Genomic DNA, 23142 nt, shown 5'->3' with positions numbered 1-23142 from the left:
TACGTGACTTGTTTTGATTGGAACAAAATAAGGCCTGGCCCCACCCCCTTAAAATCAGGGGGGGGGGAGATTATTAGATTAGAAAAAGAAAAGGAAAAAAAACAACCGCAGGATGAAGTGGGAGCACGGATGGGAGCATAGGAAGGGAGCAGGCAAGCCGGATCCCATCACAAGGCCTTTAGTTGCTACTAGTAAGCGTGCACGTGCACGCACATATAACCGTGAGAAAAAAATCTCATGTATAAACATATTTTTTGCATGTATTACGTACGATGTGGATTCTGCAAAAAGGAAGTTAAGTACTTCCAGGAAATGGAGAGAAGGGATTCCAGCATGATATAGTAATGCTAACAAATATGGTGAAGAATTACATTTGTTATCAGCCTGAAACTCCAAAAGAATTGTGGACTAACATGGAGCAGGGCAGCCTAGAACCAAACATAGTTCTCTGGCAAAAAAAACAAACAAACATAGTTACTGCTAGTTGTGGCTTATTCATAGAGATCTTCCACGCCTTGTGAAGAATGAAGTCAGTAAACCAGTGAAAATAGAAAATGTAGGAGTGGTGGTTTTGGCATAGATAGTTTGTTTCATAGTAAGGTCCGGCACAAAATGTGGTCAGGAAATTCACCTCATTCATATTTGGTTAGTTTTGCATACATTGAATTCATCACGTTCTTATTTGGTTAGCTTTGTAGACATGTAACCAATTCATGCACAAATGCCGGTGACAAAGAACACATGAAATAAATAAATTAAAACATATCACATATCATCTGAAAATTGCATTATCTAATTGAACTATAAGAACTGACCGTAGTGGGCCTTTTGTCAAAATGACACACCAGAGTCGTCATCTAATCTCATGGAACCTCGTAACTTTAAAAAAAGTATATATGGCCATAAAATATATAATTTGAAAATTGTATTATTTCATTGAAGTACAGAAACTGCGAATAGTAGGATGCTACTGGCTTTATAAAGCCGACATGACACTCCTCCCAAATTATGATGATCTGTTGGCATAAACACCTTTTACTTTTGTTTCGTCATTCATATCCCTCGCATGAATGATGAACCTGCATATATTGCTTTAAGAGTGATGCTTGGAAATGAAGGGAACATGAAATCTTGAATATTGTTGCCGATGCCATGACTCGTTTATGAAGATGTGCCATGGTCAATCGAGTTCTGGTATGACTCCATAGTTCACACTTCTCCCTACGATCCCAAGTCTGAAACGCACAAAATAAGGAATCCATGGTCCACACCTGCACATCAGTTTTTACACAGGACTAACTGGAGCTTGTGCCTGATTCTATTTGATTGCTAAAGTAACATAGCAAATAAAATGAATACGAGATGAGGAAAAAAATACCCAAGCTTGCACTTGTTTACCATATATTGAGGTGCTAGAGATTACAGTATAAACTGTCCAAGAAAATAGCATAGAAAGGTTGCTCAAAGTAAATAGTATGGCACAATGTCATAGAGGAATTTCACATAAAAATATAGAAAGCCCTGCAGTTCAGTTTCTATGCTTCTCTAATACTGAAAGCAATAGCCAAATATCACTGTATAGTTCTTTCAGAGTAATAAAATGGCGGGCTCGGTTCAATATCCAATCCAAATGCACGCGTCTGACTCAGAATTGGTACATGATTATGATATGAACACATGCATGTAACCTTAGTTGTCCAAAACACAGGGGGTTCATGCCTATTAGAAATGGAATTGGCAAGATGTAGAGCCGCTTACTTGCCGACACCTTCAAATGCGACATAAAAAAATTACAGAATTGTATCTTCCTGAAACAAAGCTGCAGACAATACTGAAACAAGAAATTAGGCTCCCATTCGATAGTACCTTTGCTATTTTTCTTGTTATGCTTATCGTTTATTGGTATTGTATAGGCTCCCATTCGGGGACATACAAAAAAATATCTGAGTACGCATCATCAGCATTTTATTAAAGCAAAATACCAACCTTGCAACCTAAAAATATCTTTGAAAATATTCGATTGATTCATCAATAGCTTCCTTTTGCCAGATCAAAAAGATCCCTCAAAGATGCAGCTGAAACAGGTGATGCGCTCTCGGATTGTTAAAAGGTGTGGACTGCATAAACATCAGCACCATACAATTTCCATTTCCATGATCATGTCGTCTAATAGTTACTACCAAATGGATTAAATGATACACGGAGCTTGGTGATATGGTGGAATACCTGGAATAGCAGCCCACAGTTTATGCTTGCTCCCTCATGATATTAGACAGGAACGTGGCAGTCGAACATTTCCCCTTAGTGCCGGTGATATGGACAGCCTACGAACACAATTACTTGCAGCCAAACATCTTTCTCTTCTTCTGGCGGGCATTCATATATGTATCCACAACACCTTCTCCTGCTCTCCCTGCCAGTAAAAAGACAACAAGTACTTGATCATATTTATGTGCAGTTTGACATAAAACTGATTTGCAGCCAAACACCCTTCTCTTCTTCTGGCGGGCATTCATATATGTATCCACAAGACTTTTCCCCTGCTCTCCCTACCAGTAAAAATACAACAAGGACTTAATCATATTTATGTGCAGTTTGACATAAAATTGCTTAGCCAAGTCTGTACCTATCATGTGAAGAGGACATGCGGTGGTATGCCCCTATTGAACCCGTGGTAGAGGACATGGCAGAGGTGGCCGTGGTGACTGAAGATGGCAACGACCCTGTGGTAGAGGACAAGCAGGAGGATGCGATGTCCGGACAACAAACCCTCCTCAACTTCGCAGGGCAACAGGATGGAGGCAGCTGAGTTGCAGACAACAACGACTTTCGCGTCCTCGGCTGTGCGGAAGAATGGCAGCGGCGGCATCTGCATCACAGACTGCCCGGGAGAATTAAGAAGGGGGTAGGCATGTGTTCATCACCGTTCGTCGCCGTCGCCGATTTAGTCGGGAGGAGGGCCGGCACTCGCGAGGGAAGGTCCGGCGGAGCTTTAGTCCATGGCCATGGTGTCCTGCAGTGTGGGAACGGAGAGAGGGAGAAAGATTAGTGAGGAGAGGGAGAGAGAAGGGAGGAGGGCTCTGGGCACGGCTGACCGGCAGAGGAGCTCGACGGCGGCGTTCGGAGGCCTGGTGGGCTCGGGGCGGATCGGGGGTGGGGAGCGCACGGGCGGAGCGGCGGCGCAACGTTGTTGCTGCGGATCCCTTCTTTCGCCGTTCTTGTTGGGGCCTAAAGCCAGTGCCAGGACTCGGGAGCCACTTTCGCGTGGACCAAACCGAAAATCAGGGATTCCTAAAAAAACGAAAATCAGGGAGTTGCCGCTGGGCCGCGGGATCGGCGGCCGCGGAGCGCTCGCACGATCGGCAGACGCGGCGTCTGCTAGGCAGAACATTTAATCTAAGACGTTGATCTGGCTGACAGATTATTGATGTAATATAGGCGATAGGATGTGTTTAAGTCAATTTGATCGGATGGTTCTGCTTATCCTGTGTACAGTTTGTTGTGTGGCTTTAGACAAACACCCGTTTGCTCTTTTAATAGTAGTATAGAAGAAGTATAGATAGGTGGGCCCAGCTCAGCTGGATCTTGCGAACAATTCCAGAATCTGAATTATTCAGCCTCCCACACGATCCAGGAAGGCACGAAGTGCAGGCAAAGGGGAATTCCAGTCCGGCCGCCGCCACGACAGACCGGACCGGCGAGAGCGAGAGACGGAGATGGCGCTCACCAACTTCATCGTGACGGCGGCGGTGGTGGGCGGGGCGCTGCTTCTCTTCACCACCGACGTCCGCAAGTCCGGTGCTGTCTTCCGCCGCAACGCCCGCCAAATCCGACAGTGGCTCGAGGAGGACAACGCCTCCGCCGCATCCAAGTATCGCCACCAAACCGCCCGTTCTCTTGCTTGCCTCCCTGCTTCTGTTCTTGTTCTACTTAGGACTTAGATGTGGATGCTGATTTTAGCACGCCTGTTTATTGGACTAGGGTTCGCCGTCTAGGTTCAAGCATGTTAGTCGTTTTAGAATCAGGGAGAAAAAGTAGATGTTTGGGTGATCCTGTTTTCCTACTGTCTAATCTTGGTGTAGCTGTTCGAGTAGACGTTCTTAACTAATTTGCAGCAACTGTTTTGAGGGGGGATTCTAGTCAGTTAATATTCTTGAGGCAACCATGCTGTGATAAAGCTGATTGATTGGTGGATTTGAATTCTGGGTGGCTAGGGGCATTGTGAGGAGCTAGGGACCAAGACAGATGAGGTTGATTTGTCTTGATCCTGCCAAAGAAATTTACTTCTATTCTGAAAAACAGAAGCATGTTTTTAGAAGTTCAGGGTTAAATTTCCAAATGTGAGCTTTATAGCAAAGCAAAGAGGATCAAGACAAGCATAGTCTGAGACTTCTCCGATCCACTTGGGTTAGTTGGTGCTCTTGCAAGCTTTTTGCCCTTTCAAGTGATTTTGCTGATTGGCCTGATATATCCAAAGGTTATACGTTAATGGCTCAAGGGAAATAATCAAATTAATGCTTTAGGAAATGACAACAATGATGTATTTCGTCATAAGTCTGTGGAAAGAATTCTAGATTCAGAAGTGTCCCCACATATTGTGCCACATCATCTAATTGGTAATAGCTGTCTGATTAACATGTTACCCACTGTCTCATTAACATGTTACTCACATTGCATTGCTAAAACAACTGGTACTCTGCTGAGTTTGAGCTGGGTTGAGCTAGGCTTTCGTTTATGTGGTTCTGTCTGGTTAGACTAAGCTAGATAAGGCTTGGAGGGATTTGTGCTGTCCCTGGTCTTTGATCAAATGTCATATTACTCTTGCAACACCACATGCTAAATACATGTTGGTGCCTACAGAAAGAAACACTCAATCTGTTACATTTATAAAGAAACTGTGTTTCGAGAAATTTCTGAATTATCACCTAAAATATTTCTTGTGCTCTATGGTTAGTATTTGAAATTTTTATCCACTTCAGTATTAACAATTAGGGATTTAAATTAACTCCACTTATCATACTTAAAATGAGCAATTAATCAGTGTAGGAAAAGATATGCAGCTCTCCTGCATGACCGAGAAAAAAAATGTGTAGGAAAAGTATGTATGACTGTACCATACACTTTGGCTATCTTAAACCTATTCTAATTTGTGGTCCTGATATAGTATTTTCTTAGGTCTTAGTTTGGCCTTTACCGGCAAATCTACATTTACACTCTGCATATGGCAACATATTTATGTAATTACACTGTGTAAGTGTTTGACTGGTCTCACTTCTTTGTTAACCATAATTATTGAATTATTTTAAGCTATCCTTTTAGCGAAAAACAGTAGGAAAGGCCCTACTATGCCATTTTATATTTTATAAAGGAGGGTTATATGTACCTACATATGGGATGGGAAAAAACCGAAAAAATAGTTCAATTGTTTACTAGCTATAAAACCCATGATTGCATTCCATCACTGAGGCTAGTTCTTACTCTGTTTTAAGCTACTTGTACATCAACTCTACTTACTTTTCATATAATTGCATCAGCTTGTAAAAACACATCTAAATATTACATTATCATGCTGTTCATGTTCTTTTTTGAATTGTTTGGGGGGGGGGGCTCCCCACCTGAATTGATCTCTTAAAGAAAATTTTGACCCAGTTTATAAGGTAGATCGGTTCAAAAACCAGACATGGCAGCCCAGATTATAAGTAAAACTAGGCCAAAAACCGCACAAGCGACGAAGCCTCGTCGACCACACAACACAAGGCTACAGCCGCACCGAACACACCCCCAAATCCGAAGCGCTGCTCCGACGCCCCCCGCTTGCAGGCGAGCCGCAACGTCGCACGGGATGAACGCCTTATAGCACTCGCTACATGAGACAACCGCCCGCAGATCACAAACGATGTGCCGAAAATCTGAGGCCGCTGCCTCGACGTACCAGCCAGACCGACCAGAAACCCAGATCACAAAGCAGCCGGCATCCACAAACCCAGATCACAAAGCAGCCATACAAACTGCCATGAACCAGCCTGACCAGAAAGCAGCACCAAGAGAAGAGAGATTGCTGCACGGTGATGCGCATAGGCAGCACCACCGGACCCCAAGAGGCATTGGCAGCCGAGCACGATGACCCGCATTGAACATGAGGACATGGATACACCAGCGATGCCTTCAAGAAGGGAATGGATACACACGAGTTCCGTCATGGCTGAGCTTTCGCTCGAATCGTTGTCCAGCACAAGTAACCAAGAGATCCAGCAGCCGAAGCCTGCTTGGAGTAGTATCTCCACGGTGACGCCTTCAACAAGAAAGTAGTGCCACGGATGCTCTCGAGCGACTCCGGAGGCACTGCCGCTGCCACCCAAAAACTTCTTCTCCACCACCATGGTTTTTGAGTCGCTGATTAGTCGCTGTATAGTCGCCGAATAATCGCCAAGTCGTTTTCCAAAAATCAGGGCGACTCGCGACTATACAACGACTTTCGTCGACTATACGCTGAGCTTCAGGGCTCGCGGCGACTCGCCAAGTCGCGACTCAAAAACCTTGCCCACCACCAAATCCCTCCACCGCTGGAGGAGGCTGATTTACGGTGGACGGCGGGGGCGGGGGCGTCTCAGCCGGTGCCTCTCTCGTTTCCTTGGCTCTCTTCCATCAGTCTCCTCTCCCCCGACCCTCTCCACCCGGCTTCTTGTCCTATGTCGACAGCCTCAAATCCAGTCCGCCCTCGTGTGCAGCCTCCCTTGGCCCGCCGACGCTGCAGGTTTCCCGCGACCTGGGGCCGACGTGCGGAGGTGTCGGGCGCGTCCTTGCAGGCTGCAAGGATGCCTCAGCCTGTTGCCGCACGCCTCCGGCCCGTGCCTGGGGGCGTCAGTGAGGACGACCGCGTCCCGGCCTTGGCTTCTCTGCTGCGGTGCTGGTGCACTCCTGGAGAAATTCAAGCTCAAATCCCTTGTCCGAGCCGACTGTCGCGGCATGGATGCACCGCTAACCTCCATGGAGGCGTGGCTGTGGAGTTGCACCTCTGCTCTCACCGTTCAGTCAGGCCTCATGGAGCTGCTGCTCTGCAAGACCTTGCTCTACTCAACCCGAGGTGCCTGTGCCCCGACAGTGGCCATTCTGCTTCGGCCTGCTCAGGTTTATGTCTCCAGGAGAAATCCTATGATTTAGTATTCCAGATCGGGCGACGGTAGCAGGAGGCGGCTTGAAACAAGAGAGATCATGCAGTTCATGTGTGATGTATCTGTATGCTACTCTTAGTTGGCCTTAAATCATTTTTCGGGACAAATAGTTTGCTTTGCAGCAGCATGCAGCAAAAAAATAATAATAATAAAAAATCCTCGTTCCTCCTACCACATGATGTGTTCCGGACAATGCCATCTTCACCTAATTATCGAGATGATCTTACTGAACTAATGGTCATTGGTTAATATGCATAGCATTTGTTGTACTTGGGTTGTTTAGGAATAATAGTTCTATTTATTGTTTACTGCAATTGATCGTTAAATTAAACAATGCTGCAGGTCTGCAAAAGAAGCAGTTCCACCTCCCAAGAAGCTGGATACAGAGGTTCCCAAGGACAAGCCAAAGGATCACTGAAATGGACAACAAAAATATGTTTTCATTCTGAGAGAAGTATGTTCAGCCAAAGGAGCACTGAAATGGACCGCTGGATCGCATAGATATAACTTTTGTCGAAGTTAGTCAACTTGTTCTACCCTTGCTGAGTGATAGAGATCTGTAGCTCATAAATACATGCATGACGAATATGTTTCCATTTTGTTTCGAGTATTTTGGCGCCTGTGTAGATGCAGAATAAGAAGGGAGCAACCAATTGGCAGTTTTTCTTCACGGCAACCTAAATATATAGAGCTCTCTTTTAAGCCTTCTGATGACGTGTGGATGTTCTATCCAGTCCATAGAGGAGAGAGTTCCTACATGGTATCTTCCAATATTACTACAATCATCCATCCATAATTGACGCTATAGACCAGGTACTGCCTTGAAATGTTACTACAATTATCCATCCAAATTGCAGTTTGCACAGCTGCCGAGCTGTGGTTTGTGGGCGTCCTCCAGATCAGTTTGAACTGTGGTTCATGTATCTTGTCATAACTGATTGAACAAATTATGGAGGACCCTCGGCTCTTGAGATCGACACGATGACCTTTGATTGGTGGAGAAGTAGGGGCAGCAGAGCAGACGTACCCCTCCCTAAGGTTTTTTTTTTTTTTGAAAAGGTGAGAAGCAAGGACTGCAGTCCAGTCGAGGCCATGAGTGAAGTGTCCATCGGAGCTGTTGGTTTCAGCTATAGGCCTGCAATGATCACGGCATTTGTTGGGCAGCAAAGGTGTGCATGATCCCAGGATGATATGTATTGATATGGACAAGACCCGCACGTGAGCGGTGAGATGAGGCTGACCGTCGTGGCAGGGATACTGTTGGAACAGCAAAATCTGATGAACTTAAAGGCCGTCGTCGGCACGGAGCAGAGGACTTGTCCTTGAAGCGGCGAGTTGCGCACAGTGAATCGGGTGGCTCTGGCTCCACAAGCACGATGTTTGACTAGATGATCTTGCGGTCAGAAAAGCTAATGTTTAGCTAGGTTGCCAGGGCACTTACATTTGCCCCTTCGTTTTTTTTTTTTTGAGGCAAACTTGCCCCTTAGTACTCAGCTAGGGTAGTACTATCAGTGTAGGTTAAGTTCTTAGTGTAGGTTAAGTTCCAGGCTTTCCCTCAACAGTGACATCATCACTGTGCGCATGCTGCAACGAGAAGTTGACATCATCACCTTGCACGCGCGCCCTCTGCCCGACACCTCGATCACCTTACTACGTTGAGCTCGCTTCGTAAACAGCAGGGGAAAGAACACGTATAGTACTACTTCCTCCGTTCGTAAATATAAGTCCCTCGGAAGAGCTCGGTGGTCCTGATTCGGTGCAGGCACCTTACCATCCTCCAGAACTTTCCCGCTGTCCGGGCTTCATTCCCAATAAAATATTTAGGACTACCTCTCTCGGTCTGGCAACTAAAAGTTCAGGATTTCCAATTCCTCGTGGACAAGGCCGCTTCCAAACTTGTTCCATGGGATGGGAAAAATATCACAACCATTGGTCGGGCTGCCCTTGTCAAGTCTGTACTATCTTGTCCACCAAGCATCCTCCACAATGTCAACAAGCTTCAGAGAGCTTTTCTTTGGGCGGGGACAGATAGGACTACCGGCGCGAAGTGCAAAGTTAATTGGAAATCTGTATGTCGACCGGCCGAATATGGAGGTCTTGGGGGGTGCTAAACACTCAAAAAATTGCAAGGGCACTTCGCTTGCGTTGGCTTTGGTTCGAATGGAAGGAACCCACCAAGCTATGGGTTGGGACCGGCAACCCATGCGACGAGATGGACAAAAATCTTGTCTATGCTTCAACGAGCATAATCGTTGGCAACGGTGCGCGCACGCCCTTCTGGGACTCCCCTTGGGTGCGGGACCGCAATCCAAGAGACATCGCACCGCTTATCTGTGCCGCTTCCTCTCGGAAGACATGGAATGTTGGGGAAGCCCTCCAGGATGATGCTTGGCGTCACAAGATCAAGGTCACTCCCAACTTCACCTTCGAACATGTTCGACAATTTATTGAGCTTTGGTCCACCATCCGCGACTTCCCTCTTGAGGTGCACGCCGAAGACGACATTGTGTGGAAACACACAGAGAGCGGGATTTACAGTGCCAAGTCCGCCTACTTGTCCCAGTTTTTTGGCATGATCCGCTCACCCATGGAGCTTGCAGTGTGGAAGGCCTGGGCCCCGCCCAAGGTCAAATTTTTCGCGTGGTTGGCCATGCAAAATAGGGTATGGACTGCTGACCGGTTGGCAAACCGGGGGTGGCCCAATTGTGGGCTTTGTCCTATTTGCAAGCGCGTGTAAGAATCCATCGACCACCTCGTCTTCGGATGCCGGTACACTACTAGACTCTGAGAAATGATAAAAGATTGGCTCCAGCTCGAAAGCATCAACACTTCCACTTGGCACTTGGCACGGTCAGCCAAAGAGTGGTGGATCGGGCTCTCCGACTCTACCATACCGAATAGGAAGGCCATGGCTACCCTCTCTGTGCTCACCTTTTGGACAATCTGGAATGAAAGGAATGCTCGCATCTTCGAACTCAAGAGTGCCCCACCAACGGTTCTACTAGCTAACATCAAGATTGAGGCTCAAACTTGGGTCACGGCGGGTGCAAAGAAATTGGGATCTATCATGTCGCGAGAGTAGGCCTCTTGTAGTGGTGTTGTAACATGATGGGTGTTGTAACACAAACATTAAACTCCTTTTCCCCTCTTAATTAATGAATGAGACAAGTCTTTTGCCTTCTTTCAAAATAAAATAAAATAATATAAGTCTCTCTAGAGATTTCAATATGGACTACTCTCAGAGCAAAATAGATGAATCTACACTCTAAACTATACCTATATATATTCGTATATAGTCCATATTAAAATCTTCTAGAAAGACTTATATTTAAAAACGGAGGGAGTACTATGTACGAGCAGAAGAGTTTTCCTCCTGCTGCAATTAGACACCAACCGTCCGTCCGTCCATCGGCAACCAGTGCCGATCTCCCCCCTCCATCCATCACACGAGCGGCTCGATTAACCACACCCCAACCATCCATCACTGGATTTTTTTTTAAAAAAAACCATCCATCATTGACCCGCTGTCCTCGCGGCCGGACCGGAGGAGATGGGGCGACGGTTCTCGGACGGACGGGTGGACCGACCGACGCATTCATTGATTGATTGATCCGCCTGCTTCCTCTGGCAACCAAATCTACGTCCCTGTCGCCCGTCCGTGCCCAGCGAGCGAGCGAGCGAGCGGCCATCAATCAACCACAATTTCTCGCATTAATGCACCCGAACCCAATCATGCCGGCGTCGCGTCCACGCAGTAGTACGTACGCTCCCGCCGTACGCGCGTCCGTCGATCGGCCGGCACCGTGCATGGCCGGAGCCGACGGCGGCCCGGGCCGGCCGGCGATCTTCGGTCGGCTCACACAGCGTGTACGCTCGCTCGCGCGTTTTAATCTGGACGTGCAACGGTGGGGAAAAGACTCCGGCCACCTGAGCGTACGCTGCTCCGTTCCTTTCGAAATTTCTGCTCTTTTCTCCGTGCTCGACGGTGGGGAAAGATTGCGTCCGTCCTGGCGGTCCTAGCGTACCTACCGACTGTACCGCTTTCGTTTTGGTTGCCAGCCCCATGCATGCAGGCAGCAGCGTCTCCCTTCAGCGGTTGCTTGCTCCATCGATCAGCTAGCCACGATAATTGAGTCCATCAGTGAACAACTTAGTTCCTGTTGCTAATTAATCACTTCAACTGGATACTTACGAACTGATGATTGATCAATACTCCCTCTGTAAACTAATATAAGACGTTTTAACTCACTAATATTAGTTTATAAAATGAGTAATTCGCCAAAAAAAAGACGATGATGATTGATACGCCCGACCGACAGGTGCAACCAACCCATGTCTACTTAGAAATACTACTGTACTGCAATTGATTGTACCAATCCTGTAAAAACTAGCAGCAGTTGCTCTTGATACATGCTATTTTTAACAGAAAACTTTCCCCGACATGGCATCAATTGGATTCCCCAAAAGGTGGGGCAAAATCAAAAGAGCCACGCACAAGTTGCAGGTACATATGCCAGCCAGCCGTGAGTGAGTGACCACACTCTTGTACCGGGCCAAGTGTATGCATGTACGTACTATGCATCTCTTCTTCTTCTAGCCCACATGCATATAGCCATGTGTGTATGTCCAGATATTTACCAATATATGCATTCATCCATGTATGTATGTATGTATGTTTCTCTTATGTTTAGTTACAGATGGAAAGGAGAAAAAATTGGTACACCAGGACTAAAACGGACAAGAAACAGAACATGGAACAGAACCGGAGAACCAAAAAAAGAGGTGACTAAAACAAATCTATAACATACACTTCCTATCTTTCTTTTCCTGTATACAGATTTTCCTTAGCCCCCCCAACAATAATGCCTACCGAAAGGAATTAATCTAGCTAAATTAAGAATCATCTGAGGAAGAGGAAGAAGAAAATGAAGATGATGATTTGTCTCGTATTAATATATTCCCATCCCATGCATTCCACCACCTCCAGAGACACCATGCAAGTTTATCTCTCTAGATCTCTCTCTTCTCCGGTGCTTTCTTTCTTTCTTCTCTCTTTGAATCTCCTCAGTGCTCCAAATAATGCAATGCATGCATGAGCCATGAATGAATAATCAAGATATATGTGTGGGTAGGCATCAACAACCATTGTAGTCTCTCAAGGAGAACCGGCCGCTGCCGTCCGGCCCCTGGTTGCCGGCGCCGGCGTGCTGCAGGCCCAGCGTAAGCGACACGTTGCCGGAGACCGAGCCGGTCGTGGCGGGCCCGTACCTCATCCTCACCCCGGGCTCGAACCTCCCGTACAGGTCGTCCGCGGCACCCACGTGCGCGTCGCCGCCAAGGAGCTCCGCCGGATCAAGGCCGACGAAGGCGGCGTCCGCCACCGAGGGCCCCGCGCCGGGGTCGAGCTTATGGGGGTGGACGCCGGACATCCCGTGTTCTTGTTGGCCGTACCTGCCGTCGCCGTGCTGCATTACTACTTGCTGCTGCGGGTGCTGATGCGCTCCGGTGGTCGTCGGGGAGTGCAAGTCGTCGGCGCCAGAGGGGTCGTTGCCGGACTCGGGCCCGCCTCCGCCGCCGCCGGCGGAGGAGCCCTCGAGCTCCTTCGTCTCCTGCTGGTACATCTCCTCGATCATGGGCTTCCACAGCCGGACGCGGGCGTTGATGAACCAATTCGAGACCTGGAGTTAATCCAAAAGAAATTTACCAGAGGAATTATTGCAGGCATAGGGAGGGTCCATAGAGCAGTGGCGCCATGCGTGCATGCATGCATGCATGTGTGCAGCGACGTGTAGGGTAGCTAGCTATAGCTGCCTTTGTTTAGCAGTCCACATTGTCATTTTCAGTTTTTACCCAGCCCTTATTTGTCCTGTTTCGTTTCTATCCAATGATTTCGTAGTTCCTCTGCAACATGATTTTTATTATAGTACTAGATGTTTATGCATGTACTGTCTCTGCCCATGATTAAATGGTAAACGGAACTATTCGCAAAAAAATGGCAAGCAACTCTATCATACTGCCAGGCTCTCCTAACATTATTTCTTGACATGTATGCCACTGGAAATTAGATAGAAAAACATGCTTAAAACTAGATTTCTTGCTCCAACTATACATCTATAATTCCTGGATAACCATTAAAAAAAATCCTTCTATGCATAGCCTCCCATATTTTTTAAAATACTACATACGCAACAGTCAGTGCATATTGTTAGAAAAAACGAGAGACATTTTAGAATAATCACATAAACTCGTACCGGCTTTTTGAAGATTCAATGGGCAGTTCTAAATAATACAAACAAAACAACAACAAATTTTAGCACTAGATCATGGACTTGCATGACCCATCCAAATAACGAAAAACTAATTCTGACGACAATTTTTCATTTCAGTGATCTTACTTTCACTTTACTTATCAGTCTCCCCACTCACATATATCTTAGTTTTTCATTGGATCGCTAAAATGCTTTTGAAAGGGCAAGATCATGCCAATTTAGGTGTGAATTCTACATGGCTTTTGGATATGCGATGAGTCATAAGAAATATTGCGTTATGTCCTTAGTTATTGGGTTGAACGCGCATAATGCCAGATACATAATAGTATGCTTTGAGTAAGATGAGCTAATTTTCTCACTGGAGAGTCACACATTATCATGACAAAATGGCTAACGTAATTGTATAGGTCGCATGTATATGTTACATCAAACATTTTTTGGGTGGGTTAAAGCAACTAGTTCTATTGATACAAATTTGCACTAGTTGGAATCATATTAAGTCCAAAAAATATCCGTTGAAAACAAGATGGACGGTTTAAAATTCGACCATAACTTGGTAGCAGTGGGACCAGGTCTATGGAGAATAGATAACTTAGTGCATTTTAAAACATGCATATATATTATTGAAACTTAGGGATCCATTTTGGAATCTATTAGTTCTGGTGAGTATTAAAAATAATTTTTCTTTTGCTATTTTTGTGGTACTAGAAATTGTATATTCCTCGGTCCTGCAGTTTATTTATCATTTTTGTTAACTTTGTGTTGCTATCTCATAGTTGCAACCTAAGTGAAAAAAAGGGTTTTCTATCTTAAAAAGAGGTCGTTAACTTGTTAAGTACCCCAAGGCTCCTAGCTACTTCAATTATTTGTATAGCGAATTTGGAGAACAAAGGCAGCTAGCTAATGGTCCACAAAAAATTAGATAAACTGAAAGAGACCAGATTGAGCGTGTTGCTTCAAGATGAAGCCACATGCAGTTGGGCAGTTGGTCGCATAGAAAGTACTGTAAGTTTAGTTGCATATTGATTAAGTGTTTGCAGACGCATACACGATTTCAACAATGTTGATGTAATCAAAGCCTTAGAAAAAACAACAATTAATTGACTGAGAAAGTTAGACCGGATGATAAATTTAGAATCAGAGATTCTCCGTCTAAATCAAAGTAGGTTCACCAGTCAGTTTCTAGCTATACGTTTTTTTCGATAAGGTTCTAGCTATACGTGAACAAGCTAGATGGGTTGCTTGGAATAAACGATGTACCTACTGGCCGGAGCCGGACATAATAAAAGTGTATGTAAATAAAAGTACGGTGCTAACTAGGGGAGGAGTTAATTAGATCCTAGATTAGCTATACTCTTATTCAGCATGACAAGTTTGACAGTCACCGTCAGTTGACTAACCACATTCAGGTTTTATCTGGATGAAGGGTTTTCCTATGTGAATCTTTGGGAGGGTAAACCTATGTAGAGCAAGATCGATTAGCATGCACTGACTCTTTTTTTAAGAGTAGCATAGACCACAGGTTTACATGCACATAGTTTGTTCACGAGTCCCGGAAGGGGTAACGCGCGACAAAGGGAGCTGAGGAGGGACAGGGTTTGCGTTGTCGCATTGGGCAAACACCAAACGAAATTTTTTGTACCAAGAGGGCCATGGGTTAATTAGGACATGCATGAGGGGGCACCTGTGAAGGGACCACGTCCAGGAAGATACAAAAGAGAGAGATAGATGAACTGAAAGCTACGCAGATTCTCCAAAAAACTGAAAGATAAAAGTAAGCATATATACGATCGAACAGCAAGAATATTGGGAGTACCCTTCGAACATATACATGCCTAATATATATGTGGACAAGCATACGCCGTCGAAAATACTGCAATAAACCCGCAAAATTAAACATGGTATGCATTGAAATAGATAGTATTGCATACCGGTGGTCCATACATATGAGATGTATTAAATATAAATTAATCTGATCAATTTATCTTGAAATTTACATTCACTAGTAGTAATGATGTCAAAATGGACTAAGTTCACTAAAAAAATCAGTTTAAACCGACTTTTTTTTTACTTTTGATTTAACATGCATGGGTATTTTCATTTAAATGTTCCAGAAATTATTATACTTTACCAGCATTTGCTGGGACCATTTTGAGTGCGTGGAAAAATAGAAACATCTTGTTGTGCAATTTAGATTTTAAAAGAAGTGGCATTAGAGATTTATCTCTCAATGTATTACTGAATTTTAATTTCTCTAATTTATTGTCACACATAATATATGTTAATTATACTATTATAAATATCCATAATCCTATATTATATCTAAGCAAGCAATCCCATTTAAATGCACATCCAAATCATCCACATCATCAACTGCATGCAACCCTTCCACCTTCCATTTTTCAATTTTCACCACATGCAAGCCCTCCACATCATTAAGCACATGCAAGCCCTCCACATATTTTTTTTGAGTAATAAATAATTGAACTTGAATGTCACATGGCAATATAACATGCATATCCACCCTCCATTTACCTCTAGGTTTTCTACCATTTATACAATGAGAATGTGGTGCAATACTATTATATTCTAATTGTAATGTTGATAATTTTATTTCTGTAAATTTCTACATCAGTGCGTGGTGTGTTATCTAGTTATCAAAAAAATTAAACCGCAATATAATAATTTTAAAAAACTTTTGCACTATGAATTTTAGTAATAGGGGGAAAAGGTTCAAGTCATGGTAACATTCAAAATTAAGCACAAGAAAAAAAATCCTAAGAAAAGCAAAGTTGCATGCCATAACACCCCCCAACCCTCCTAAGCCTTTTCACACACAATTGGCTGTCAGACACCCGCCGACACCCAATTTGATCACTCATCATCGTTTTTTCTTCTAGAATTACACTTGAAATATATGTAAGATTGTGCTCTTCCAAAGCGTACATAAATCGAGCAGGGCCATGGTCAACACACTTTGCAGTCATGAGCTAGTGCACGATGCTCGCAAGTTGGCTGCGAAGTGAGTTATTATCAGGCTATGATCCAAGGCTAAAGGAGCGAAGCCTAGCTCATGTCACCAATGGGACGAGAACAAGCCATGCACTAGGCCCTTAGGTCACGAGGCGCTCGGCCGTTTTCAGATCGCACCAACAGGGCAGACAAAGTAATGAGGCATGCGCCAATCGGAGTAAGCCTACGGGAGCGACTTGATATTGGTTTGCACGTGCTCAATCGAGTGTGGCCAGCCTTTGGCGAGACTAACTATGCACATATGTTTTTGTTAGAATGGAAGTGTATGTTTTATCTTTCAGAAACAAATTGGCATTCAACCATTGCTTAAATAATGTAGAACATTATAATGATTTTTCCATACACAACATTGTCTAGATTTATTTGGCTAAGAAAGTACATGTGTATTCTCCATATTTAAATTGTGCATACTATACTTAGATTGAGTATTTAGGCAGTAAAATCTTCTCAGAGTATCTATTTGAGAAGTTTGTACAATTTATGGGTAATATAGTATATGACTCTTCTTATTGTTCCCAAAATCACATTATGATTGGGTTACCATGATTGCTAAGCAACTAAAAACATTAACCAGATGCCATAAGTCTATGCGAGTGTGAAGCTATCAACTTTTTTAGATACTAGCCATTGATCTACCGCGCACTTGGTGGCCTTTCTTCTTCTTTTGTTTCAGGCATGTTGGCATGTTGGTGCTGCTGCCTCAACAGACTTATCTTTATTTTCCTAGCACTTGAACTTATTGTATGAACTTGGGCCCTATTTGGTTCATAAGTCTTAGGACTTTTTTTAGTCCCAACTTATAAGTCTCAAGTCCCTAAAAAGTCCCTACATGTTTGGTTCCTAGGACTTATAAGTCCCTATAAGACCATATTACAACTATAAGTCCCTATAAGACTCTCTTTGAGAGTCTTATTTCATAAGTCCCAAATGCCTACTTTAAGTCCCTATAAGTCCCTCCTGTTTGGTTTAGATGGGACTTATAGGGACTTTTTTAAGTCCCTAAACCAATAAGTCCCTGGAAACAAACACCCTCTTGGTGTTTGTTTATATATATAAAAAACAGGGTGAAAATCTGTTTCGAGAGCTTTTAGATGCCGGAAGAGAGACAAAAATGTGAAACCAATCAAAAAACGAACAAAGAGCACAATCAGGGTATGGTCAACAGTGTAACATCCCATGCGCATGCAAGAAAAGTCTGTGAAGATTCCATGTATATGGTGTATATGCATGCATGCATGCACAGTGTGGTAGAAAGTGGTACAATTACAAACCTGGTTCCTGGACAGCCCCGTCTGCCTGGCCAACAGGTGCTTATCGGCGTCGCTTGGGTACCTACGCACGTTACGACGAAGCCACGACATCAGCAACAGCAAATACTCCATGCAAAATACAAAACGGACTGATCATTAAGGCTGCATGCACTCCTTCCTGCCGGCCTGCTGCCTCACTGCACAAGCAGCAGCAGCAGTGGCACCGAGCAGCAGGAACAGCACCACCACTGCGGGCAGCAGTGCACTGTTCAGCAATCATATACGAATTATACGTGCACTGCCCATATGAGCAACATATGCCTTGTTCTACCTACCTACGGATGCATGCATGCATGCACGCATAAACGGCAGGAGCCAAAAAGGAACGGGTTCCTAGATGAATATGCTCTGATCGATGGATCATCTTTTGATCTCTCGCGGAGTCGCAGAGCATGGCAATGGCGTCGTGCACGATCGTGCACAATCGCAGAGCAAACTTGTAAAGCAACTTATTAAGGGCTGGCAAGCTTGCCCATGCTAGCTGATGCTACATGCAGAAGCCAGAAAAGGCTCCAAGGAATGAAGCAGCAGGTGATGTCAGGGCAGGGGGCGCTATAGCTGAAGCCTTTGCGCGCGCGTGAAGAGCTTTTGAAAAAAGATGAGCAGAATTCCTGACAGCCAGTATCCAGCCCTGCTGCAGGCACTAAAAACGGGCAGGGGCAGTAAAACTGGGCTGGGGGGAAAGTTAAATTTCTGCAATCATGGGAAAGTAATCCGGGAGAGGCAAAAGGGAAGGAATATGCACAGTGCCCGGCATGGCGCCTGTCCCTGCCGGTTTTAGCGTGGATCTCGAAAAAAATTACTGCTTTCGCGAAAGCAGTGCAGCAGCGCATCAGCTAGCAGCGAACGAGAGAGAGGGAGAGGGAGAACAAAGCAGAAGCTGCCCGTGATGAGTGCAGTCCTTGTACGTAGTACCCGTACCATGTCGACGGACGGCATGCATTCGTCGACCCCATGCATACCTAGAGCATATTGCAAATTCCATGCCAGGCTAGCTATATCCTAGCCAGAGAAGAACAGTCGACTGGCCTCGGCTCAGCTGCATGGGCATGTACCGACGTAGGAGTAGTACGTACGGAGAGTTAATAATGGTACTCCGGCGAGAATTGGGATGATGGTACGTACGGGTGTAGGAAGTGCTCGAAGAGCCAGGAGCGGAGGATGCTGACGGAGCGCTCGGGGAGGCCGCGCTGGGGCCGCCACGCCTCCTGCTCCATCATGCCCATGTGGTGGAAGGCGCGCTGCTGCCGGAGGCTCTGGTCGATGGCGCGGAGCCGCGGTGTCTCCCCCTTGGTCAGCCCGGAGCTCGTGCCGGCGTCCTTCTCGCCCAGCAGCTCGCAGGTGTGCCGCAGCTGCGCGGCGATGGCGTCCTTGAGGCACCGGAAGTGCCGCGACATGGCCTTCTGCGCCAGCGCCGTGTAGGGCGTCGCCGCCCCGAACCCCATCACCGAGTCGAAGAAGTTCACCACCATCTGCATCTGGTCGCAGTAGTGGTTGTACCTCCGATCCACCTGTGGTACAAAACACGTACAATCTTTGAGCTAACTATAACCACACATTAATCCATCTTGAACTTCTGTAGATTAAATTAGAAAGAAGTAGGCATGCATTGGTCGTTTTACCCGATGGTAGGGATGAAAGTAAAAGAAAAGAAGAAAGAATAATAGTAGGCAGATCGACTAAGAGATTAGTAAGATGCATGCATGATCGTGGGTGGATTGTGAAGAAGAAAATTCAAAGTTACCAGACACGAAAGAAAGAAACAAACTTTGGGTGCGGGCAATTAAGACATGGGCATGGCGTGGCGTGTGTCGCTGGCACAATTATGAGCGGGAAATGGGTGGAAAGAACAAGCGGAGCCGAGGCCCACGGCCGTTTGGCAACAGCAAAGCCATGCGCAGAGGCATCTAACTTGCATGTGCCGATTTGTTCCTGTGCTGTGCTCGTGCTGTTGATCGCCGATCTCTCTTTCCAATTATGTAGCAGGAGTAGTAATATATAGTATCCGGGGACACATGTGAGCGCTACCTCTCGTACTTGCTCACTGTGCCAAATTCTAACAGCTCCCACACAAATCTACCTGAGCTAACGCATGCACCTATCCATCCATCTCCAGCCATTTTGTGTAATCCTTATTCTATATATATAACTAGCTACCCACATCGATCATAGATATATTTACTACTCGATTAGAATCATGAACTTTCACACACACTAGCTACTAAAGAGACTAGAGTAGTAGTGTACGATATTATATGAGAAAATTTGACGTGGTGACGTGACACAAATCATAGTCCAAATGCGTGTGTGGGGAAGGATGGAAATATAATAATACCAACGGGTGGCCGTACTCTCTTTCCCTTCGTGGGGGGAAGATATGGAAAGAGAGAGTCCATGCAAGCAAGCATAAAGAAATGGAGGCGATGAATGCCGCGGCAACAGCTGCTATCACGGCATTGCGGCACCAACAACCGCACAAAAAGAAAGAAATCGGATCGTGGGATGGATGGATGTTACTATGATTGGAGACTCATATCCCCCTTGGAGTTCGCGTCGTGACAATCCACCGAAAAGCTACCCCTGGCTGCCGCAGCCTGCGCTCGCTGCCATTGGCGGCCGCCTCGCTGTGCATGCCACGTCGTCCTGGTCCGAGTGAGTGAGTGACTGAGCTGGTGGTAAAAAAAAGACAGGAGCCAGTTCGTTCGTTCGTTGGTTCTGAAGCAGCTGGGCGGCCGTACTGGCTACCCAGCCCTACCGGCCAGCTACCTACTGTCTGTTGCACTTGCACCTACCTAAACTTTGCCGGCGCCATGCCGCCGCGCCGGCTGGAGCTACTGTTTGGACACCACCACCACCATGCATGCATGAGAAAGAGAGAGGGGGAGGGAGAAGTTTGCGTGTGTTTGTGGGTACGTGCCTCGTCGAGCATGGAGATGAGCTTGGCCTTCTTGCGCTGCTGCTCGAACCGGTCGGCGGGGGACAGCTGCGGGGGCTCCCTGGACGCCGACGATGGCGACTGGCCGGCGCCGGAGCTGGAGGGTCCGCCCTTGCTCGCGTTAGGGTTCGATGAGGAGCCGCCGGCGCCGCGCCCGCCTCCCTTGATCGTCTGCCCGCGGCCCACGCTGCAGAACTCGTCGAGGAGCTCCTGGGCCGCGCGCGTGTACTTGGAGTTGCGCAGCACGCCGGCGACCCCGGCGGGGCCGTATCCGACGTGGAGCTGCTGCCCCATCGCGCCGACCTGGCCGTGCAATGCCATCGGGAGCTGTTGCACCGACGGGGCCTGCTGCTGCTGCTGCTGCTGTCGGTTGAAGTAGAGCACGCCGTCTCTCACCCTTAGCTCCTCGGCCTGCTTCGCCATCTCCAGCTGCTGTAACGACGGCGATAGAGAGAGTGAGAGGCCCTGGCCTTCCACCACGCCGGCCCCGCCGCCGCCGAACGAACTCGCGGCGTTGCCGTACGCCTGGAACGCCTCGTGGTGCTGAATAGCCGACTGCGCGTCCGAAGGCGGAGGCGACGTCGGCGACGACCTTGACTGTTGCTGCTGCTGAGGGTTCATCAAGAAGAGCTGCATCGCGGCGGCCGGGTCGGTGGCGAGGCCCGCCATGCCGCCTTGTTGCTTCGGCGAGGACGTCTCACCTAATAAGTTTGCCCCGCCGAGGACCACGCCAGCGCGGCCAGGCCCGCCGCTGCCGAACCAACCGCCGTCGCCAGGCAAGCCGGCTACTACCGCTCCCGGCGCCTGCTGCCGGAACCCGAAGCGGTAGTTGGCGTTCATCTGGCTGGCCAGCAGCTCGGTGGCGGATGGCCCCGACGGCGTCTGGGCGGAGAAGTTGAACATCTCGGCGAGCATGTTGGAGGCGCCGGCGGCCGCGGCGTGGTCGTACATGGCGCCGGGCTCGACGTGCTCGTCGCCATCGATGGGGAGCAGCCCGTGGGCAGCGGCGGCGGCCGGGTCGAAGCCCTGGACCCTCATCTTGTCGCGTCGGCTCTGCTGCGCCACGTGGTGCTGCTGCTCTTGCTGCTGGTCGTGGTCCTGGCTGGATCCCGGGCGGTCGAAGCCATCCGAGGAGAAGCCGTAGACGCCGCTGCTGCCCTGGTGGAATCCCTGGGAGTGGGACATAGAACTCGCCGTGGCCGGCCGGCCGCCGTAGATCGCCGCACTGCTCTTGGGTGTGCTGCTCACGTGCTGCGTGGTCGCCTGACACGGTGGCGCCGCTATTCCCATACCGGCGGCGCCACTGTCATCATCGTCGTCGCCGGCGCCAAGAAAAATCCCCTTCTCCCGCAGCGACCTGAGGCAAGTTCATCGGCAACAACCGCGCGCGGCATCAGAAAAAGGAAAAAAGAACCCAACAAAGAAAAAGAGATTAAGAATCCAAAACCACAGAAAAGAACTTCAATCAAACAAAAACAAAAAAGATCTCAATCTCTTTCCCAAGCTCCACAGCACGCAATCGAATTACGGATGAACAGCACGATCGAATCGACGCGCTGGCTAGCAAGCTATCAAGCTATAGCTAGCAAATACGGCTCAGCTTTTGCGTTTCACTCACCTAAGATGAGGAGGAGCACATCGTTATCTTGTCGAGGGAGTGAAAGGCTTGCCTCCGAGAGACCTCCTCTCCATCTCTGTCTCCGCTTGTCTCCCTCCCTCTCGAAATCTCTTTATCTCCCTCTCTCTCTCTCTCTCTCTCTCTCTCTCTCTCTGGTGTGAGTGACTATCTCTATATTTTTTTCCCTTGTCCGGTCGGGCGCAGCAGCAGTTCTTGGTCGCCCTGTGCAATCGCCTTCTGAAAGGGAAGAGCGACGCAAAGGGGGAGGGCGGGGAGGCTAATATACAGCCCGGCCGGTGCACCTCGCATATATAAAAAAAAAGAGCTGCTGCTGCTCTGCTGCTGATCCCTCCTGCCGCCGCCGCTGCTCCGCTGCTGCTGCGGATGATATGTATCGGAATTGGACAGAGCCCGAAGTTAAGGGGAGCGCTGGCTCTTAGGAAAACGTCGCTGTTGTTGCTCTCTCTCCTTTGGTATCCCCCCCTCCCCTTTTTATTCTTTCTTTCCTTGCGCGTTTAATAATCAGCGTCGTTGTTGTGCTTGTGGTTAAGTTATTATTTGCTGGTGCTGCTGATGTCGTACCCTTGTTTTTATTTGTCTCCCTCCCCTTGCTTTCTCCCCTCCACCCTTTTCCCACTCTCTACTACCACCGTCTTACCACTCCTGCATCCGTTTCAGCATCAACTAATTATGTATGAAGAAAGCAGTGTCGAAAATGTTCTTATATTACCAAAAAAGGGTTTCCTTCCGTTTTGTATTCCAAAGCAACCAACATCGAGTACAGATAACGCTGTGGCGAGCAGCA

At 47.1% G+C, this 23142-nt stretch overlaps 2 protein-coding genes and 1 long non-coding RNA gene across 4 annotated transcripts; 1 reads left to right on the top strand and 2 right to left on the bottom strand.

Moving 5' to 3' along the window:
* Nucleotides 1-897: 897 nt before the first annotated feature.
* On the bottom strand, nt 898-3400 carry LOC123091001 (uncharacterized). 2 transcript variants are annotated; one of them, XR_006442711.1, is made up of 3 exons: nt 3096-3400; nt 2627-3013; nt 898-2549 (listed from the first exon to the last, which is right to left on the bottom strand). It is a non-coding gene; the product is annotated as an uncharacterized lncRNA (long non-coding RNA). The 2 variants fall into 2 exon arrangements; XR_006442712.1 differs by having other exon boundaries at nt 898-2413; nt 3096-3391.
* Nucleotides 3401-3557: 157 nt separating this feature from the next.
* On the top strand, nt 3558-7880 carry LOC123091000 (uncharacterized). The gene is made up of 2 exons (XM_044512391.1): nt 3558-3871; nt 7515-7880. Exons 1-2 carry the CDS (start codon nt 3717-3719, stop codon nt 7588-7590), a joined length of 231 nt encoding a protein of 76 aa, XP_044368326.1. The 5' UTR covers nt 3558-3716; the 3' UTR covers nt 7591-7880.
* A 3925-nt stretch (nt 7881-11805) lies between these two features.
* LOC123090999 (BEL1-like homeodomain protein 4) lies at nt 11806-22734 on the bottom strand. The gene is made up of 5 exons (XM_044512390.1): nt 22338-22734; nt 20702-22076; nt 18910-19295; nt 17746-17806; nt 11806-12850 (listed from the first exon to the last, which is right to left on the bottom strand). The coding sequence occupies exons 2-5, from the start codon at nt 22007-22009 to the stop codon at nt 12308-12310; spliced, it is 2298 nt and encodes a 765-aa protein (XP_044368325.1). The 5' UTR covers nt 22010-22076; nt 22338-22734; the 3' UTR covers nt 11806-12307.
* Nucleotides 22735-23142: the final 408 nt, after the last annotated feature.

Source organism: Triticum aestivum, chromosome 4B (assembly GCF_018294505.1).
Source record: "Triticum aestivum cultivar Chinese Spring chromosome 4B, IWGSC CS RefSeq v2.1, whole genome shotgun sequence".
In the NCBI taxonomy this organism is placed as follows: domain Eukaryota; kingdom Viridiplantae; phylum Streptophyta; class Magnoliopsida; order Poales; family Poaceae; genus Triticum; species Triticum aestivum.
Note: the sequence above shows the minus strand (reverse complement) of the source record. Positions and strands in the feature narration are given on the sequence as shown.

Excerpts from the sequence above, each read along its gene's own strand:
- LOC123091000 (XM_044512391.1), top strand. The coding sequence starts at position 3,717 with ATGGCGCTCACCAACTTCATCGTGACGGCGGCGGTGGTGGGCGGGGCG. Across the intron at positions 3,872-7,514 it reads AACGCCTCCGCCGCATCCAA|GTCTGCAAAAGAAGCAGTTC; the intron begins GTATCGCCACCA and ends ACAATGCTGCAG.
- LOC123090999 (XM_044512390.1), bottom strand. The coding sequence starts at position 22,009 with ATGGGAATAGCGGCGCCACCGTGTCAGGCGACCACGCAGCACGTGAGC. Across the intron at positions 19,296-20,701 it reads TCATCTCCATGCTCGACGAG|GTGGATCGGAGGTACAACCA; the intron begins GCACGTACCCAC and ends TTTGTACCACAG. Across the intron at positions 12,851-17,745 it reads CGGGGCTGTCCAGGAACCAG|GTCTCGAATTGGTTCATCAA; the intron begins GTTTGTAATTGT and ends GATTAACTCCAG.